Source organism: Aspergillus brunneoviolaceus (genome assembly GCF_003184695.1).
Source record: "Aspergillus brunneoviolaceus CBS 621.78 unplaced genomic scaffold BO95scaffold_13, whole genome shotgun sequence".
Lineage (NCBI taxonomy): Eukaryota > Fungi > Ascomycota > Eurotiomycetes > Eurotiales > Aspergillaceae > Aspergillus > Aspergillus brunneoviolaceus.
Window position 1 is genome coordinate 531,917 of NW_020290743.1, and position 17,396 is coordinate 549,312.

At 54.8% G+C, this 17,396-nt stretch overlaps 7 protein-coding genes and 2 non-coding genes across 9 annotated transcripts; 5 read left to right on the top strand and 4 right to left on the bottom strand.

Moving 5' to 3' along the window:
* Positions 1-699: 699 nt before the first annotated feature.
* On the top strand, positions 700-2,613 carry BO95DRAFT_490151 (phosphoglycerate mutase-like protein; the record flags this gene model as incomplete). The annotated part of the gene is made up of 7 exons (XM_025590602.1): positions 700-847; positions 901-985; positions 1,042-1,090; positions 1,155-1,283; positions 1,336-1,369; positions 1,423-1,674; positions 1,739-2,613. 7 exons carry the CDS (start codon positions 700-702, stop codon positions 2,521-2,523), a joined length of 1,482 nt encoding a protein of 493 aa, XP_025445254.1. The 3' UTR covers positions 2,524-2,613.
* Positions 2,606-4,522, bottom strand: BO95DRAFT_383511 (uncharacterized protein). Its single transcript, XM_025583425.1, has 2 exons — positions 4,317-4,522; positions 2,606-4,253 (listed from the first exon to the last, which is right to left on the bottom strand). Exons 1-2 carry the CDS (start codon positions 4,425-4,427, stop codon positions 2,631-2,633), a joined length of 1,734 nt encoding a protein of 577 aa, XP_025445255.1. The 5' UTR covers positions 4,428-4,522; the 3' UTR covers positions 2,606-2,630.
* Positions 4,523-5,240: 718 nt separating this feature from the next.
* On the top strand, positions 5,241-6,876 carry BO95DRAFT_471612 (putative aldehyde dehydrogenase; the record flags this gene model as incomplete). The annotated part of the gene is made up of 3 exons (XM_025589607.1): positions 5,241-5,867; positions 5,935-6,255; positions 6,304-6,876. The coding sequence occupies exons 1-3, from the start codon at positions 5,343-5,345 to the stop codon at positions 6,874-6,876; spliced, it is 1,419 nt and encodes a 472-aa protein (XP_025445256.1). The 5' UTR covers positions 5,241-5,342.
* A 578-nt stretch (positions 6,877-7,454) lies between these two features.
* BO95DRAFT_512213 (uncharacterized protein) lies at positions 7,455-7,929 on the top strand (the record flags this gene model as incomplete). The annotated part of the gene is made up of 2 exons (XM_025591503.1): positions 7,455-7,542; positions 7,591-7,929. Exons 1-2 carry the CDS (start codon positions 7,531-7,533, stop codon positions 7,927-7,929), a joined length of 351 nt encoding a protein of 116 aa, XP_025445257.1. The 5' UTR covers positions 7,455-7,530.
* Positions 7,930-8,050: 121 nt separating this feature from the next.
* Positions 8,051-10,221, top strand: BO95DRAFT_45454 (Zn(II)2Cys6 transcription factor domain-containing protein). The gene is made up of 2 exons (XM_025588268.1): positions 8,051-8,259; positions 8,321-10,221. The coding sequence occupies exons 1-2, from the start codon at positions 8,171-8,173 to the stop codon at positions 9,981-9,983; spliced, it is 1,752 nt and encodes a 583-aa protein (XP_025445258.1). The 5' UTR covers positions 8,051-8,170; the 3' UTR covers positions 9,984-10,221.
* Positions 10,222-10,410: 189 nt separating this feature from the next.
* Positions 10,411-10,483, top strand: BO95DRAFT_t76. Its single transcript has one exon. It is a non-coding gene; the product is annotated as a tRNA-Phe (tRNA).
* A 196-nt stretch (positions 10,484-10,679) lies between these two features.
* On the bottom strand, positions 10,680-12,490 carry BO95DRAFT_440198 (MFS general substrate transporter). The gene has a single exon (XM_025585901.1). The coding sequence runs from the start codon at positions 12,059-12,061 to the stop codon at positions 10,739-10,741; it is 1,323 nt and encodes a 440-aa protein (XP_025445259.1). The 5' UTR covers positions 12,062-12,490; the 3' UTR covers positions 10,680-10,738.
* Positions 12,491-14,392: 1,902 nt separating this feature from the next.
* Positions 14,393-14,463, bottom strand: BO95DRAFT_t77. The gene has a single exon. It is a non-coding gene; the product is annotated as a tRNA-His (tRNA).
* A 1,734-nt stretch (positions 14,464-16,197) lies between these two features.
* BO95DRAFT_460996 (uncharacterized protein) lies at positions 16,198-17,088 on the bottom strand (the record flags this gene model as incomplete). Its single annotated transcript, XM_025588787.1, has 1 exon — positions 16,198-17,088. One exon carries the CDS (start codon positions 17,086-17,088, stop codon positions 16,198-16,200), a length of 891 nt encoding a protein of 296 aa, XP_025445260.1.
* Between the last annotated feature and the right edge of the window lie 308 nt (positions 17,089-17,396).

The following is a 17,396-nucleotide window of genomic DNA, read 5'->3' on the forward strand; positions in this document are numbered from 1 at the left end:
AGCGTCTGCCGCAGCCTCGTCTCCGGCTGGTACTTATGCTGGATCCTCCACTACCACCGCCGGGGGCGCGCTCTATACTGGGGCTGCCGCATCCCTCTCCCTCTCCCTCTCCTCTAGCCTCATTTGCGTGGTGGTGAGTCTTTTCGCTGCTTTGATCTTGTAAATAGAATGGCAATCTAGTACTCTAGTGAAATTGCATGAGCACATGGGCACATGGGCAAATCCAGAAACACTTTCCCGCACGTGTCAGCCAAGACGATAGACAGGAGTAATGCAGGTACTACAAGAGCTAAAGCCTTGGTTCATGAAAACAATTAATGGAGTGGAGACAGCTATCGGGCACGTGGTCCGAGGGCGCGGTGATTCTGGCTAATCTGGCCGGGCCTCCACGGGTTAACAACGCTAAGCAAATTAACCCTCATTTCGTCGGCAGCACACGGCAGCACATGGCCTCCCGTCGCCCTTTCATAGGCAAAGTCCGTCTCTCGCCTGTCGCTTGACCATTGCCGATGATACAGTGGCGTGCAGTGACATGCAGTGACATACAGCGATGCATGCATGAAAAGGGGGTTCCAGCAATAATCATGCTACTCTCTGTGCTTAACTTTAGTATATATTGGGCCGGTGCAGACCCCCGTTGGATGCTGCTGAGAGTCGATCAGAGCACTGTGCGCATTGCCAATTGCTTTCTCTTCTATTATGGCTACGTTCGCTGCTGTCGCTGCTCTGCTGGGAGTTGCCAGTGCCGGCCCGGTTCTGGCCCCGGTCAACGATATTCTGTTTCCTGCGACTGCCCACTCTTCCAACCCCTTGATCTATTCTGGCGGGAATACGCCCTACTTTACTGGTGAGTTTCATCCACGTCCGTCTAGCACTTGGCCCGACTGATGCAGAAACCAGGCCCGAACGTCAATGGCATCTCCAACGAGGTTCCCTCGCAGTGCACCGTTCAGCAAGCTGCCTATGTGGTGAGACACGGAAGCAGGTGAGCCATGTCTGGAAATTAGAAGTAGCAGGAGTGACGTGGCTAATGGCAATCAGATTCCCCGACAGCGGCTCCTACGGTTCATGGGTGGCTCTTGAGGAGAAGGTGGGTCCATAGCGACAGGAGGCTCCCCCATCTCAGTGCACACCTGATAACTCACAATCGGTAGATCCAAGCGGCCGTGAAAGGCAAGGGCTTCAAGGCGCGCGATGAGCTCTCGTTCATCGCCGACTGGAAGACTGTCCTGACCAACACCACTCTGCAAATGTCCCAAGAGTCGATGACGGGTCGCAAAGAGGTTGGGAGAATCACATCAAACCTGAAGACCATGGCACGACTAACCGAGCCAGGCTGTTGATCTCGGTTACACTTTGCGCGCTCGCTGTGAGTTCCCTATCCCTGGAATAGAATGAGGCATCCAGGCTAACGATCAATAGACCCCGATTTCTACGAAGACGGCCACCCTTTCTACGTGTGGGCCAACCAGTACGCGAACCCCATCAGCACCTCGCGCGTGGTCCAGACCGCGCAGGCCTTCTTGCAGGGATACATGTACGAGTTCGCCGACACCTATGGCAAGGTTGTCAGTGTCAACTCGACGGGCTCTGTCAATGCGATTGGCAACTCGCTGGGACCCTCGGATGCGTGTCCCTTGTATGTCAACAATGCGTATAACAATGTGACAAACTGTAGGTGGCTCATGACATTCGGGAAGCCACTCTCATGAGGGACGGACTTGCTAACTGTGCTCAGGGGATGCGACGTGGATGCCCGCGGCCATCAAGCGCATCAACGCCCTGGTCAGCGGCAATCTGACATTCACGGAAACTGACCTGACCTTCTTCCCCTACCTGTGCGCCTATGAGAGTCAGATCACGGGCCAGCTGAGCGACTGGTGCAATGTCTTCACCCAGGACGAGTTGACCAAGTATGCCTATTCGCAGGATCTGAGCTACTGGTACGGTGTGGGACCGGGTTCGTCGGATCCCACCAAGCTGCTCTTCCTGCCCTTCCTTGAGAGCTTCTTGGATCTGCTGGCGCAGGGCCCCGGCCAGAACGGCACCGACGTGGATGGCAGTCCCTTCACCGTGCCCAAGCTCATCATGGCTTTCTTGAACGACAACCAGATCGCCGAGTTGACCGCCGGCATGGATCTCTTCCAGGACCAGACCCCGTTGCCCGATGACCGGATCCCCTCCAACCACCGGTACAACGTGGCCCACTTCATCACCATGCGTGGTACCGTTGGGTTCGAGGTGCTCAACTGCGAGACGACCACCAAGAAGAAGACTACCGAGGACACCTATCTGCGCATCCTGCTCAATGATGCCGTCTATCCTCTGCCCATGTGCAAGAGCGGGCCGGGCAGCAGTTGTCTCCTATCGGACTACGTCACCTATATCAAGAAGAAGAACGCGGAGGCAGGCAACTTCATCGATTACTGCAATGTCACGCAGGCTGGTCACCCCGAGACCGTGGCCGGGGCCAGCTTCTTCACCGACTTGACTCAGGACTTCTTGACTCTCGTCTCTCCTTGAGCATGATTGAGCATACTGGGAATTCTTTGCGTGGACTGAATGCGTCCTCGCGTGTATAATAAATACGTTCTGATAGAAGGATCTTAAATCATCTCACGTAATAACTATTAGTCTATCGAGTTCACTTTCTTGTATCCAGCCACCAGACGATGTCGCACCACCGGGACCAAGGCAAGCAGCAGCCAGACCAAGGTACTGAGCGCCAGCCCGGCGGCAAACACCACAACGACGAAGGAGGGCGACCAGCTCTGCTTCTCAGGTGAGGGAGGAAAGAGGAGCGCCCGGGGGTCATCAGGCTGAGGCCGGTCTGCTCCGGGGGCCCAGTAGGTGGGCGGACTGCTGCGCACCATCTCCGAGAATCCCAAGCTGTTTTGGCCGGCGTCGAGAGCCTCTGCCGACACCCAATCCATGTATCCGCGGGCGATGAAGCTGGTCTCGAAGCCCGTCTTGGCCACTGTGCCGATGAGCGTCTTCTCCCCCTCTGCGGCCCTCTGCGCCCAGAACCGCCAGAACTTCACCTCGGTCGCTCCGTTCCAACTCACGTGGCATTCGGTCAACAACTCGGAGCCATTGATGCCGGCTACCGACGCGACTATGACCGGGGGCTCGGCGGGCGACGCCGACCAGGGGGATTTGTAGGCGCGGTAGTTGCCGAACCGGTCGCTGGCGAAGCGGGCTTCGGTCAGAAGGCGGCCGCCGTGATCAAACTCGCTGATGTACCCAAAGTCACTCCGGGACACAAACATGTTGTTGTTGGGGAGGAGTTGCGCGCTGCCCCGACGTCGCGTCAGGTCGCCGTCCGGTCGCAGATACTGGTTCAGCAGCTTCGCCTCGAAGTTGACCAGGTCCAACTCGACGATCATGGCGGCAGAGACGGGCTTGTTCTCGCTCAGCTCGTCCGCCGCGTTGTCCAGGAAGGACATCACCATGCGCTCCGGGGTGTGGAGGATGATACGCGCATCATGCTGCCATGAGAAGTCGAAGTCCTTCTGGAAATTGTTCCCCTTGCCGCCCAGTCGCCACAGAATGGCCCCGTCCTGTCCGGATATCAAGTAAATGGTGCTGGAGTGGCGACACGACATCAGGTAGTCCCCGTCCTTGGTCTTTTCGATCGCATTGCAGTGGATGTAGTCGGCGCCACGGGGAGGGGTTCCGACGGTGATGTCGACAAAGGTCTCGTGGAGCGGGATTCTCCCCTCGGAGTTCCATTCGAAGAAGACGTGGCCGGTGGTGTAATCGATATCGCGAAAGCCCTGGAATTTGATCTCGCGGGAGACCCCCGGCAAGCCGATGTCGGCCAGGTCCACGACCTTGGGCCACTGATGGATGGCCAGCGCTTTGTGAGGAGCGTAGACGTAGAACTCGTGCTTGTCGAAGACGGGGGTACTGGCCACTTGGCGATACTGTTGGTCGAGGACGGTGCCATTCGCAAATTCCAGATCCACCCCAAGCCCGGTCTGCACCATCAGGGACAGCTGAGGCTTGCCGAGGAGGGAATTGGTCACAACGCGCAGGTCGAAGGCGTTCTTATTGTCGGTGTATGCAGCCCCGGTCCAAACCAGATCGCCGTCCTGGCCATAGATGTAGGGGCCGACCTGATAGGGCATCCATCGTGTGGTGTAGGGTTCTCCCACGGTGACCCAGTAGGGGGCGACAAACCAGTAGCCCGGGGCGGTGGCATTGCGATGATAATGCGTGACGTTCCATTTGGGGATGCGATGCTGCGGTAACTGGATTGCCCCATTAGTCAAGGCTTAGTCAGGGCTTAGGCACAACGTCATGGAGAAACCCACGGTCCGAAACACCATCAAGTCTGAGTCATCCGAGGCGGTGAAGTCGCTGGCCACAATCCGGGCCACAATAAGCAGCAGCAGCCCACATAGTAGTGAACCGGGTAGCATCATGGTGGCATGGAGTAGAACGAATGACAATGCCTGCTGATCAAGAAGATCTTTCTTTTTCCTGGACCAAGGGGCTCGAGGGAATTTTATTCATGGTACGGAGTACTAGTACGGAGTAGCGTCGCTTGATTTTACCCCAGATGCATCGAGACTGAGAGAGATAGGGGAAGGGGGAGCTGATCGATGGATCGATCCACCTCGGATTCGCCGCAAAAACCAGTCCAGACCACGGTGGCCACCATGGCTTCTGACATATCATCCTGGCTTCCACACGAAGAGGCAGAGGTATCTGTTCTGGGGTAGTGAACCTTGGGTGTCCCAAGTCCATAGTACTCAAACTGAGCCCGACGGAGATTGCGGTTGTCGATCGACCGCAATAGTATCTCTATATAGTACCTTAGGGCAGGGACCATCCACCCAGTGACTCACCACGAGGAAACTTGGCTAGATTATTAGCACGGATACCGTAAAGATTACAGCCCCACAATCTACCAAGCACGCAGGTTGCACTCTCAGGGTCTTTCTCGCTCTTCCGTCCACTCCCCGGTGGAGGTTGGCTCTGGGAATTGAACCGAGTCCGCAGCTTCCGACTCGAGTCCTTTGTCCCAACTTGCGCATTTCATTACGGTCTTGAGGAGAGCGGACAGTCCGCTGATTAAGTCGAGGTCATGGTTCGGAATGGTGAATCGGCAGTTCAAGGGGGAAAATTGAGTTTCGGCTCCACTGAATCTGGAGAATGTCATGGATCCGTATATCCGTATCTCCTTCGTCGTATAGTCCTTCCCCGCGTGCCCCCAGCCCAAGCCCCAGCCCCAGCCTCAGTTTTTCACCCTCCTTGCAACTTTCCCCGGTTGGTCCCTGCCTTTAAACCGAGTTGAGAATATTGCCTCAGACCTGACGAAGTCAGTCTCGTTCAAAATGGAGTCACACGATACCGTCCCACTCATCATCGACGGTCAAGACATCCGATGCTCTCTCCAAGAGAGACAGGGCACCGTTGCCAACCAATACCCCGGGGGTCCCGTTTTCTACCAGGGTGCTACCAGAGACCTCGCCCTCCAAGCTGCGCAATCCAGTGCTAGAGCATTCACAACGTGGTCCAAGACAACCCCCATTGAGCGTCGAACCCTGTTATTCAAACTCGCGCAGATTCTGAGAGACCGGGCCGATGAGATCAAAAGCGTGTGTTGTCAGGAAATCCACTGCGGACCGCTGTGGGCGGACATCATCACGAACGACAGCATTGGTCTGATTGAAGAGTACGCTGCGCTCACCACCAGTGTGGCAACCGGGTCGATTCCGTACATTCAGCAAGGCTATGGCATGGTCCTGAAAGAGCCGCTGGGAGTGGTGCTGGGGATCGCCCCTTGGAATGCACCGATCATCCTGGGTCTTCGGTCGGTAGTGGCCCCTATTGCGGCAGGAAATGTCGCCATCTTGAAGGTAGGCTTCCTTGAGAGATGAAAGTGAAGGTGTGCCGTACATTCCGGTGGCTGACGCCAGAGATTAGGGCTCCGAGCTTAGCCCGCATACTCACTACCTCCTGGCCTCCCTGTTCCGCGAGGCTGGCTTCCCACCCGGCGTTCTAAATTTTCTGCTCCATCGCCCAGAAGACGCCCCGGAGATTTTCGACGCTCTCATCAACCACCCGGCCATCAAGAAATGTAACTTTACCGGCTCGACGCAGGTCGGCCGGATAATTGCATCCCAGGCCGCCATGGCACTTAAGCCGGTGTTGTTGGAGCTCGGAGGCAAGAACTTCACGGTAGTGCTTGACGATGCTGATCTGGACCTGGCGGCCAGAGAGATTACGAAAGGCGCCTTTCTCAATGTAAGTCACTCTCTGTGCCTGCGAGGAACGCTGCTAACGCAGACCCAGAACGGTCAAATCTGCATGTCCACGGATATGGTCTTGGCCACGACTGCGGTGGCTCCGGCTCTCGAGGCGAAGATTCTGGCCATCCTGCATGAGATCGAGACAGCACCGATGGTCATCTCTCCGGCTGCGAAAGCCAAGTTGCAGATGCTGGTGTCCGACGCACAGGACAAGGGCGCTGGAATCCACACTGCCTCTAGGGCCGTTGGCCATACCCCGCAGAGCTTTCCTCCGACCGTGGTAACAGGATTGACTCCGGAAATGAAACTGTACGAGATTGAGTCCTTTGGGCCGGTCGTTGGGATCGTTTCACTGGAGACCGAAGAACAGATTGTCTCTGTGATCCAGGAAGCCAAGTACGGCTTGTCTAGTTCGATTATCTCGAGAAACCACTATCGCGCTCTGGAACTCGCGGGATCTATCAAGGCCGGGGCGGTGCATATCAACTCTATGACGGTGCATGATGAACCGACTTTGCCGCACGGGGGGTACGGCGATAGCGGATGGGGTCGGTTCGGCGCTCGGTGGGGGTTAGAAGAATTTGTCCAGACGAAAGTCGTGACTTTGCATCCTTAGATAGTGCTGAATCGCGACGAGTGCTGAAAAGACTACAGTAGTGCAATAAAGCTTCTGCTGGATCATCGTTGTCCGATCCAATGCGTATCCGTACCCATGCAATGAGTGGTGTAGCCACAACACGGATAAGTATACTTCCGGCAGGGTGAAGCTGTGGAGCCTCTGGATACGAGGGGGCAATCATCCTGCCAAGTATACAAGCCTAATAGTGTGAGCTTATCTGCAATTAGACAAGCTGGTTCGACTTGTAGATTAGTGCTTGTGTCGAACACCCTCCCTTGCGCGCTCAATCAGCCCCGTGACTCGTAAGCGATACGAGCAGGAATGCTTGGCAAAGGATCGGGGATAGAGACGAGTCACGAAGTGCTGCTGGCATCCGGGCAAGATTGCCATGTTAGGAATATGGATCTGATAAGACCTCGCTTGAGGAGCGGTCTTGGCACTCGGGGTTAGTCTACAGTCTACACAGTATACAGTTGTACTGCCAACGGTTCAAGCATCAGCTCATGGTCTTTCGTAGTTGCTCGGCTGCACTTGACGGCGTCTATAAATTCGATTCCACCCCTGTCTGGTTCTCCCTATCCAGCAGCAGCTTTTTTGCCCAGCATTCAAATCTTCGGATTTCAACCTATCAACCACAGCGTCCTCGCCGATATGCAGTTCAAGGTTGGTGAGATCGAGTGTTTTGAGAGTAAATATTTACTGACCTGACAGGCCCTCGCCCTCGTTTCCGCCCTCGTGGCCACTGCTGCTGCCACCATCGACGTGGCGTTCAGCGGCTACTACCTTGCCGACTGCGTTTCCCCGAGCGTTGAGTCCGCCAACGTCATCTCCGGTGGCTGTGGACCAGCTCAGGGTCTGCCGTTGAAGTCTTTCTCTGCGCATGTCTACTCCGGTAGTTGTGATGATAGCACGACCTCGCCCGTCTTGAAAGTTTACACCGCGACGGGATGTACCGAAGAGTCCTTATATGGCGAGTACGAGGTCAGCAGCACCACCCAGTGCTTTGAGGTGGATGCGACGTTCTTAAGCAGTGAGGTTGTGTGCGAGTGATTGGTGGTTGTTTTGTCGCGGATGTACCATAGACTATAGTCATAACATAGATAAACACAATGTGTATAATGCTCGGTGATATAGTCCGCTGCCTAGATGGGCATAGTCGCCAAGCACTCTCATGTGATGTGCTGACGCATCCATTGGCAGCCCCTGATCAGCATGAATTGTTGCAAGATCTGAATGACAACACCATCTTCTGGGGGATTTCATCTCGTCAGCTCCGTCGAGGTGGCTCAGCATGTCCCCGAAATCATCCGCTTCCCGTTGCAGTGGGGATACAGGAAGCGGCCTGCCCCTGAGATCCCGACTGGGGTGCAAAACTTGCAAGTGGGGTCTACCTTCCGCCCCAATGCCTGTCACGATCCGGGAGTTAAGCATGTTGTAATAGAATCCGTCGAGTCAAATGTGGACAAGAAAAGCCCGACTGTCTCCGATGCAGCAGCACCGGTCGCAAGTGCGAGTACGTCAAGGCTGTGGCGGGCACCTTCTCGTCCGCCTCGCCTCCTTCCACCGCAGCCCTCGATCATCCCCTGGCGTTTGCCCCCAACACCGTCTGGAGAGAACGTCGTGCTTTTGCCTACTACTTCGAACGCGTAGCCCTGTTTGTCGGGGGTGATCTGGATGTCGAATTTTGGGGCACTTTCGTGCCTCAGCTGTGTCAGGGAGAACCGGCCGTGTGGGATGCCATCATCTCTATCAGTGCCCTGTTCGAGACGCACGATCAGCCAACAAGTCTGGTCTCCGTGCCGCCCATTGACCAACCGCAGAGTGATGCCTTGGCCTGGTACTCGCGCTCCGTCTCGGCTATTCGTCAGCGCATCGAGCGCGGGCAGGTCGATATCTTTGTGGGACTGATTACTTGCGTTCTCTTCATTTGCATTGAGACCCTGCAGGGGCGCGAAAAAGAAGCCCTGCAGCTGTTCATGCAAGGGTTACAGCTCATCCAGGCTCTGCGCGTCCAAGTCTCGTCTGGCGTGATTCCCCCCTCCAAGGCAGTTTTGCTGGAGGATGTGATTGTCCCGATCTTCATCCGGCTCGGAGTGATCGCTTTTAGTGATTCGGCCACTCGGATGAACATTCTACTGAGAGCTCGTACCCCAGTATGGTCGGCTGAATTCGTATCCTTGAGATGCGCGCGCGAAGCTCTCACTAGTCTAGGGGCAGAGACCATGCTCTTCGAGCGCCAGTGTCTGGCCGAGCTATCGCAGGCGGATTGCTTTCATGTCAGCGAAAGGTTGCTTCACACACAGGCGATATTCTTCGAGCGATTGAAAGAGTGGGACGTCGCGTTCAAGAGACTTCTGGATTCGCTCCATGACAAAGGGCCACTCTCCCAACACCAGGTGGTCAACAGCGCGCTTCTCATAGCGTACCACAAGACCACCACCATTCTAGCGACCATTTGCGTATCCTCACTCCAAACCATGGCGGATCACTGCCTGGAGGACTTCCAGATCATTATCAACCAATGTGGCCTTGCTCTCGACGCGTCCAGGCGACGTGACGGCACACAGCCTCCATTCACATTTGATCTTGGTGTTGGACTGCCCCTGTGGTTCACGAGCCTCCGATGTCGTGAGCCGCGCATTCGACGCGCCGCAGTCGAGTTACTCCGTCGAGCGCCGCCTGTGATGGGCTTCTACCGTGCTACGGCGGCTGTTAGTTTTGCAGAAAACATTATCATGCTAGAAGAAGGAAACGCGATGGCGCTGAGACCCGCGAGTAGGCCTCAATCTTCCACAGAGCTGGTCTGGGACCAGGATGCCGAGGGTCGCATCCCTGGCCATAGTTTACCCCGGGAACAGGGCAGGCTTGTGGCTACTTTGGACAATGATGCCCACCTGGCGCTGGCGGACATTCCGGAAGAAGCGCGAATCGGACCGATTATTGTCGTGCGTCAGGACGAGAGCTCGTCACCGCGAACCATGCAAGAGGGTGTAATGAATAGCGATGATTCCAGCAACGAAGTGACGGGGATGCGGTTTACACGGAATCGGCGGGGTCCGGTGCAGAATACATGGCAGCGGGTGCATGAATACCTGCCTTTGTGAATGAGGGCAAGGGGGACAGACAGAGCAACACTAGCAATTCCAGAGGAAGACGCAGTAATTCACTGCAATGAAAAAGCAGTCACGAAGATGTTAAACATACTGCAGAAGCTCCATCTTGTGGAGTCTTATAGGTATGGGCAGTATGGACAATATGGACAGTAACTATATGGTAACAGGTAAGGGCTAGCTGACATGATCTATGGGTCCATGGCGCAACTGGGGCGTGGCAGGCGATTCGGCGTGAATTCTTATGGCTGCTTAGGGGGCCGAGTACATCGGGCGATTACGGGCTTGGTCCTCCGCGTACAACCACAGCAGACATCACTGGTCTTCTAAGGCGCTGTGCCCGGATCAATTAGTGCGTGGAATCTGTAGAACGTTTTTGCTTGGTCCTAACACACAGTATCTTTACAGCATAGCATCAAAAGGGGCAATGGCGCATCTGGGAGCGCGTCAGACTGAAGATCTGGAGGTGGCCGGTTCAAGCCCGGCTTGCCCCAACGTTTCTTTTTTGAAAATTCTCTTTTTGTTGTCTATATCAGCTCTAGCGGGTCATCCAGTAGCGAGGCTGGAAGTGGAGGCATCAAGCGAGGCGGGTAAGTTAGGGCTTGTTGCCTCAGACTGAGGATTGGGAGGGGACCCGTTCGACCCTGGCTTGCCCCATCTTTTCTTTTCTTTTTTTTTTCACTGCTTTCCCTCCTTTTTGTTGCGAATCACGTGCAGTACATATGTACATATGTACAAATTGGGAATCGCTACTGCTCAGTGCCCTCAGTCTTGCCATCCCGCTTCCCCTGCACCACGACTATCTCCTCCTCCTCCTCTCCATTACTGACCATCGCCTTCTTCCGGAAAACGGCCCAGACCCCAATCGTCCCCACTATCAATGCCAGCGCAGACCCCAAGGTGAATGCATAACCCTTGGTGAATCGCGGCCCCTCCACGGTCGGAAACACCAGTAATGGTGTCCAGGCAGTTGTGGACTGCGAGACCGCATTGATGACCACCAGGACCACGGCTCGTTCCTGCGGGGAATACCGGAGCTCGGTGTTGACCCACCCGTACAGCACGCTCGACATGGCCACACACGCATAGATTGTCGAGAACGCAAACCACTTGGCCGACTCGGGCACCTCCCAGATCGTGAGAATGATCAGCCCCAGGCTGTTCCTGGTGTGGGCTAGGACAATGGCCCACGCCGGACCCAGCCAGAGGTCTGATAGGAAGCAGACAAACAGAGTATAGAAGATGCCGAGGGCGGGGGCAATAGCGGAGAGATTGTTCAGGGTGGCCGTGCTGAAGCGTTGGAGCGATTTTAGCCACAGGAGATACCCCCCTGCGGAGGCGTGGAGGCCCGCATTCCAGAAAAGGACGTCTAGGACAAGGAAGATGTAGAATTTCTGGCTCTTCAGGAGTGAACGGCAGGTTTGAAGGGTGGAGAAGCCGGACGAGGTGAACCGATGACCGGTGCGCTCGAGTCGTTCACGCCCACGCTGGATGTCTTTTTGCCGAAGAATCAGTCGGTTGGGCTTGTCGGGAGTCCCGGGTAGGACGAAAAATCCCAGGATGCCTATAGGGATGGTGATGATCGCGCAGATGATGAACATCCATCGCCACCCGGCAAGGCCGGACACCCCATCCAGGCGCGAGGAAGCACCGGCCTGGATGAGGCTGGCTGTGAGGGTGCCCAGTGTCAGACCAACATAGAAGCAGCCCCCACGACGAGCGATCTCGTCTCCGCGATACCAGGCCCCAAAGATGTAATGCATTCCGGGGAAGAACGCCGCCTGATTGCCGATGAACGTCAGATGCAAATCGCCGCTTATGGGGGTACAGGGGGTACTTACCTCGAACCATCCCACCAGAAATCGGTAGGCCATCATCTCGCTGTACGATGTAGCCCGGTATTGGAGGAGAGTGAAGATGCCCCAAGCGATGTCCATGATGGGGATCAGCCATGAGATGGGCACTCGCGTAAAGAGATACGCAAATGGGAGCTGGCCAACCACCGCGCCCACCGTGTACATCGTCTGGAGGTTTACCAAGTCATCCCCACCGAGGCCGATCTCTTCTTGCATTCCCGATACATAGGCATTGTCTAAAGGCAGAAATCGAAAATGTCAGTCCTGATTTGCGGGGTGATGCGGCGAACTGACTCAGGTTGGCTTGGTCGATATATTTCGTCCAATAGGACAGAAAGGCATACGGGACAATCAGAGCATCCAGCTTGAGAATCAGCTTCTTGTCCTCGAGAGTATCATTCTCCGAGAACCATCGCATCTGATACCATCGTCGCTGCTTGGGAGAGGTCATTGTAACGGTGCTGGCTGTTGCAGGAGCGATAGAGTCCTAGCTGGGGGTTAAAAAAGAAAGTGCACACTACATCGGCCATGTCGCCATTGATGAAGAGATATGCAACATGGTGATCTGCAATCAGCGGAACTTGTCCGCAGGTTGTCTAGCTGCAGGTCAAGATATAGTTAGCAGATTGTGTTGAGAGGAGGGGATAAGGCGTGCTCTGCCAGTATCCCCGCAATGCTAACGATTCTCTTATCGCTCCTCGTGTATATCACTTGATCGGTCATTAGCTGCCAGCCCTAGTTCGGCTTCCGTGGCCAGCTCTTCCGAGGCCATCGTTGCGAGCAGCCCCAGAGTGACCTCGTCCATTGCGTCTAGTAGCCCTACGGCCCTGTCGAGCGCTCCGGCTGTCTCGATTAGCCCTCAGTTCAGCTTCTCCACTGCCCCGATCTCTGCCGCTTCCGGAACGGCTGCGTCGTCATCTGCGGTTTTCGTCTTTTCTAATGTTGTATCAGTTGCCCCTTCAGCTTCTACAGTGGTTGCAACTTCTCCGTTATCGAGGCCTGTGTCGTCTATCCCCCTTATCCGACCATCCTCATCGTTCCAGACGGTCGCTTCTGCGAGTGTTCCAGTGCCTGTTGCGCAAAGCATCTCAAGCTCCCAGGCTAGCATCCCGTCTTCGAGTGCACTCACAGCGATATCAAGCCAACCAGTCAATCCTCTGTCTCGGTCGTCCGCGAGTGTTTCAGTGTCTGCTGCGCAAGCCTTCTCCAGCTTACATGCCGCCATCCCTTCCGCAAGTGAATCGACGGCAGCATCTAGCCACCTTGTCGATTCCTTGTCTCTGTCGCCCTCGTCTCTCATCTCCGGTGCCGGTATTCGCACTACAGCTGCGTCGGCAGTCACGGTGACTCCTCCTACCAGCCTCTTCTCTGCAGACTTCACTACCTCTACGGTTTTGACGACGCGCACCTCGACGGTGACTGCCTGCCCTTCCACGGTGACGAACTGCCCCGCCTCCGCTCGCACCACCTATCTCACAACCGAGACCATTGTGGACTCTACAACCATCTGTCCCGTGACGGCCACGGAGACGGCCGGAGCCAGCGAGATAACCTCCAGCGTCTTCAGTACTCGCACTACCACGATCACCGGCTGCCCATCGAGGCTTTCCACCTGTGCGGCTGCAGCTCAGACTACAGTCGTTACCACTGAGACTGTCCTTGTCTCAATGACCGTTTGCCCCGTCACCGCTGTGTCGGCCACTGCAACAGTGGCGCCGATGAACACCGAGACTACCCCTAGCATCTTCTCCACCCGCACCGCTACCCTGACCGGATGCCCCTCGAATCCCCCGCGTTGCGCCGCTACCGACCGGACCACATATACCACCACTGAGACAATCCTCGTTTCAACGACCATTTGCCCGGTTACGGCAGCCGAGGCTACCGCGAGTCCGGTTCCCACGGAGACTACCTCAAGCATTTTCAGCACTCGAACTGCCACGGTGACAGGCTGCTCGGCGGGTGCAGCCCACTGTACTAGCAGCGACCGAACCACTTACCTCACCACCGAGACTATCTTGGTCTCCACCACCGCCTGCCCGATCACGGCTGCTCAAATTATGACTGCTGGTGCACAGCCTACAAAGACAGTGACTACGACTGAAGTGGCAGATGAGGTTGTTTCGACCATCTATTCCACTACGACGGTCTGGGTGGCCTGTGCGACGGACGCCTGAGGTTGGGTCGGCCTCTTCTGGGCGTCTTCACTGTATTATGGAGATGAACAATTTCCTATTTCATTGCGCTCTTCATGGACTTGGATACCATATTTATCTCAAGATAGCCTTAATAAACGCAAGAACATACTGATGGAATCGACATTGATGCTCCTCGCGATCCGCAGCGCATGTTAGCAGCCTCCACCAAAACATAACCAGCTATTAGTAGGAGGCGAAAGAGACTGTCGGCTGTAGGTAGACTTCTGTACTGCTCCGAAATGCTTCTTCAGTCAACATGCTCCTGCTCATCCCATACATTTGAGTCGGGTTCACCTCAACCTGGTATGAACCCCAAAAAGATGAGAGAGGGCCCTCTTTGCCAAAAAAGTGGCGCTGCCCGGAATCGAACCGGGGCTGGCACGGCCACAACGTGACGTCATACCACTAGACCACAGCACCGGATGTTGTGAAAGTGTCCAAAACAAAAGTTTATAACCGAACATCATGCAGTCACTGAGTCATTCAGTGACCCCCCTTCACGGGGGCGCGGATTCGGCGGGGACGGCGGACGCAATACCATCGAGCAATATCATCTACCACATCCTTGATCATATTTCCGATCTAGGCATTCGTACAAGTAAAAAATAATTCACAATGACGATGGTAAAATGCTCCGTAATAGGGTAAACAGATATATTTAAGCCCTAGGATCTACTACTAGTATTCAAGACCGCTGACGATATTTACCTCCAAGTATTGATTGTAATTTGAGATCAGATAGAGCGAGTTCTACCTGCTCGATAGTTTCAACAGTCTACCGACGGCAAGGACAACCAAGGTTGCAGCCATGCAGCAAAGCGAGGTTGCTTTGCACAGGGAGTGCCATGGGCCACTCGACGCAGCTTCTTTAACATCTCTTCAACAATCAGATGGTCATGCCAGATGCAGAAGTAATCCATCTGACTCTGTTCCTCAAAGGGACAGATCACCCTCTGGTTCTGCGCGTTCATCCCACGCAACGATGGACATCAGATGAGCTTCGGCCAGAATGAATGCGAGATTTTCGCCTGGCTGCTCCCGACAGGTACTCATCCGCGACCTCCTGGGCCTCAGTTCTACAAAACAAGCCTTCTTCGTCCTCGTCTGACCCCGATACATCTTCCCTTTCGTCCACGCAGAAGACCCGGACCGCATGCGGCTGTGGGAATTGGTTTTGCGACCGACGAGAAACATCGACTGTCACACATGAAAAGTTCCTCTGCCTCTCACTACCTTGCGCGTTCGTGGTGTTCGAGGCTGAACCGGTACTCCTGTCCCTGATTCTCATCCAACGAAGGGACGCCGAATGCCAACATCATAATAGCAAGCCAGATCCAAACAGTCTCCGCAGCGTCGGGAGGCGGGGACACCCAGAAATCCGCTGTGAATTCTTGTCTGTCACGCATCCCAGATGTTATCGTTGTCCCAGTAACCCGTCATACAACGGCTGATGTTGATGTTGCGACACACCATCTGCAACTGTTAAACTTCCTTGATCAGGTCCTGTAATGAATCCATGATGGCGTGGGCTAGGCGGGACGATGACATCAAACATAGAGAGTGAGGAGGAAAATGGGCAATTATGAGTGAACACATGCTTGTGATATGTCTTCTGCGTGGGAGATTTCGATGGGGGATAAAAGAAGGGCGCTGATTATGACTCGAAGAGATAGAAGCAGGGAGCTCGTCGGACTTATACTGTTAGTGCTTTATCATGATTCGTTGTGCTTCTAGGCAGCCGATGTGTGGACAGGTGGACAGGACAAGGTCCCTTGTAGAATCCTTGGCACAAAGACCGGCGCTCGCTTTGGGTACAGTTAAGATGCTTTGCCATGAGGATGGTAAGCACAGAAGCTCGACAAGGAAGGTGGAAATAACATTAGGTGGCAGGCGACTCAGCCATTGGCTTTGATGGTGATTTCATATCTTCTTTGTCTCTCGCAAATTCTGAGCTGCAGCAACAGACAGGACGGACGATGGCTGTGGGGGACGTGGATGGCTAACCAGTTCCCAATTTCAGGCTACGTGAGGTTATTTGAGCGAAACTAACAACATGGGGCATGGTGAGCAGCCTGGCTATCTAAGCCTTAGGGCAGCCAACAATTTCTAAATTAGCGACGGGAACATATATTTACCAGGAGGAGACGCCCAGCCTCATATAAGCATAATTTCATTGATAGGACAAAAGAGGCTGGCTTTAGCTCGAGTCTCATCATCTGCATCACTTGTCAACAACGACGATCGCCGTCGTCGAGGAACCGCTCTTCCATTTCCACCTGGCCGCCGTATCACGATTAAATCATCGAGAATGGACTTGACATGAGGGAGGGAATAGCCAAGCTCTGCCTCGATTTGAGCGCGACACTGCTGCCATACCTGGGATCGAAGTCTTTCTTCCTCAAGGCGTCGGCGCACTTCAGCTTGCTTGTATTCTTCCACCGCAGCGGCTTTGACTGCCGCCTCGCGAGCCGCGCGTTCTTGTTCTGCTAGCAGATTTTGTGCCTCCTCTAGGCGTATCTCATTTCTCAATTCCTCGCGGCGTTTTTGGTCTTCAAGCCTGCGTTCGAGGGAATCCAACTTCCCCTCCCGTGCCTTACGCTCCAACGCTTCTTTCTCAGCAGCCTCCCGCGAAAGGTCTTGGAGCTTCCTTTGTAGTTCCTGTTCCTCCTGTTTCTTCTGCCTCCTTTCTTCTTTCCGTGCCTCTTCAAATCGGAGTAGACTGGCGATCTTATCGTCGATGTCATCGACGTCGTCGATGGCCTTGAGATAGTCGAGATCGACCAGCCGCCTGATGTGCCCCCTTGTTGAGCTTTTACCATGAGAGGATGTTCGTTCTCGTCCACGACTGCGGCGAAGTGGAAATTCCGGGGTGGAACGGGTGGGCGCCTCGTCTCGAATTAACGTCACCGATCTCCTGCTCGGCTGCTTCTCCTTCTGCGCTCTCTCGACTGGCGTAATCTCAACATCATCAAGGCTGGCGCGCGGCCGTCGATGGTGATGCCTTGCCTCGAATTCGGAATCGCTGTCAATTGCCACCCTAGTCATGACGATGACAATGTGACGTCGGCGTGGTAATCAATGACTGCTAATCAGGTCTACGAGGGGCTTATACGCGCTCCTAGGAGGGAGGGAAGGGGAACAACATACGGCAGCCTGAGATGAGTCACACGCATAAGTGTGACGAGTCGTGCATGCATTCATGCCAATAGACCAATCAACAGACCAATCGGCCTAAAGGTCGAGTTCCTAGTACATAGTAGGTACCTACTTGAGCTTAGTCCGTACGGACAACATGATGGGTCTGATTGGCATCATCCCCGGAGTCTCGCCCACTCAAATGGAGCAGCAACAGC

Excerpts from the sequence above, each read along its gene's own strand:
- BO95DRAFT_383511 (XM_025583425.1), bottom strand. The coding sequence starts at position 4,427 with ATGATGCTACCCGGTTCACTACTATGTGGGCTGCTGCTGCTTATTGTG. Across the intron at positions 4,254-4,316 it reads ACTTGATGGTGTTTCGGACC|TTACCGCAGCATCGCATCCC; the intron begins GTGGGTTTCTCC and ends GGGGCAATCCAG.
- BO95DRAFT_45454 (XM_025588268.1), top strand. The coding sequence starts at position 8,171 with ATGTCCCCGAAATCATCCGCTTCCCGTTGCAGTGGGGATACAGGAAGC. Across the intron at positions 8,260-8,320 it reads CTGGGGTGCAAAACTTGCAA|AATCCGTCGAGTCAAATGTG; the intron begins GTGGGGTCTACC and ends ATGTTGTAATAG.
- BO95DRAFT_440198 (XM_025585901.1), bottom strand. The coding sequence starts at position 12,061 with ATGCAAGAAGAGATCGGCCTCGGTGGGGATGACTTGGTAAACCTCCAG.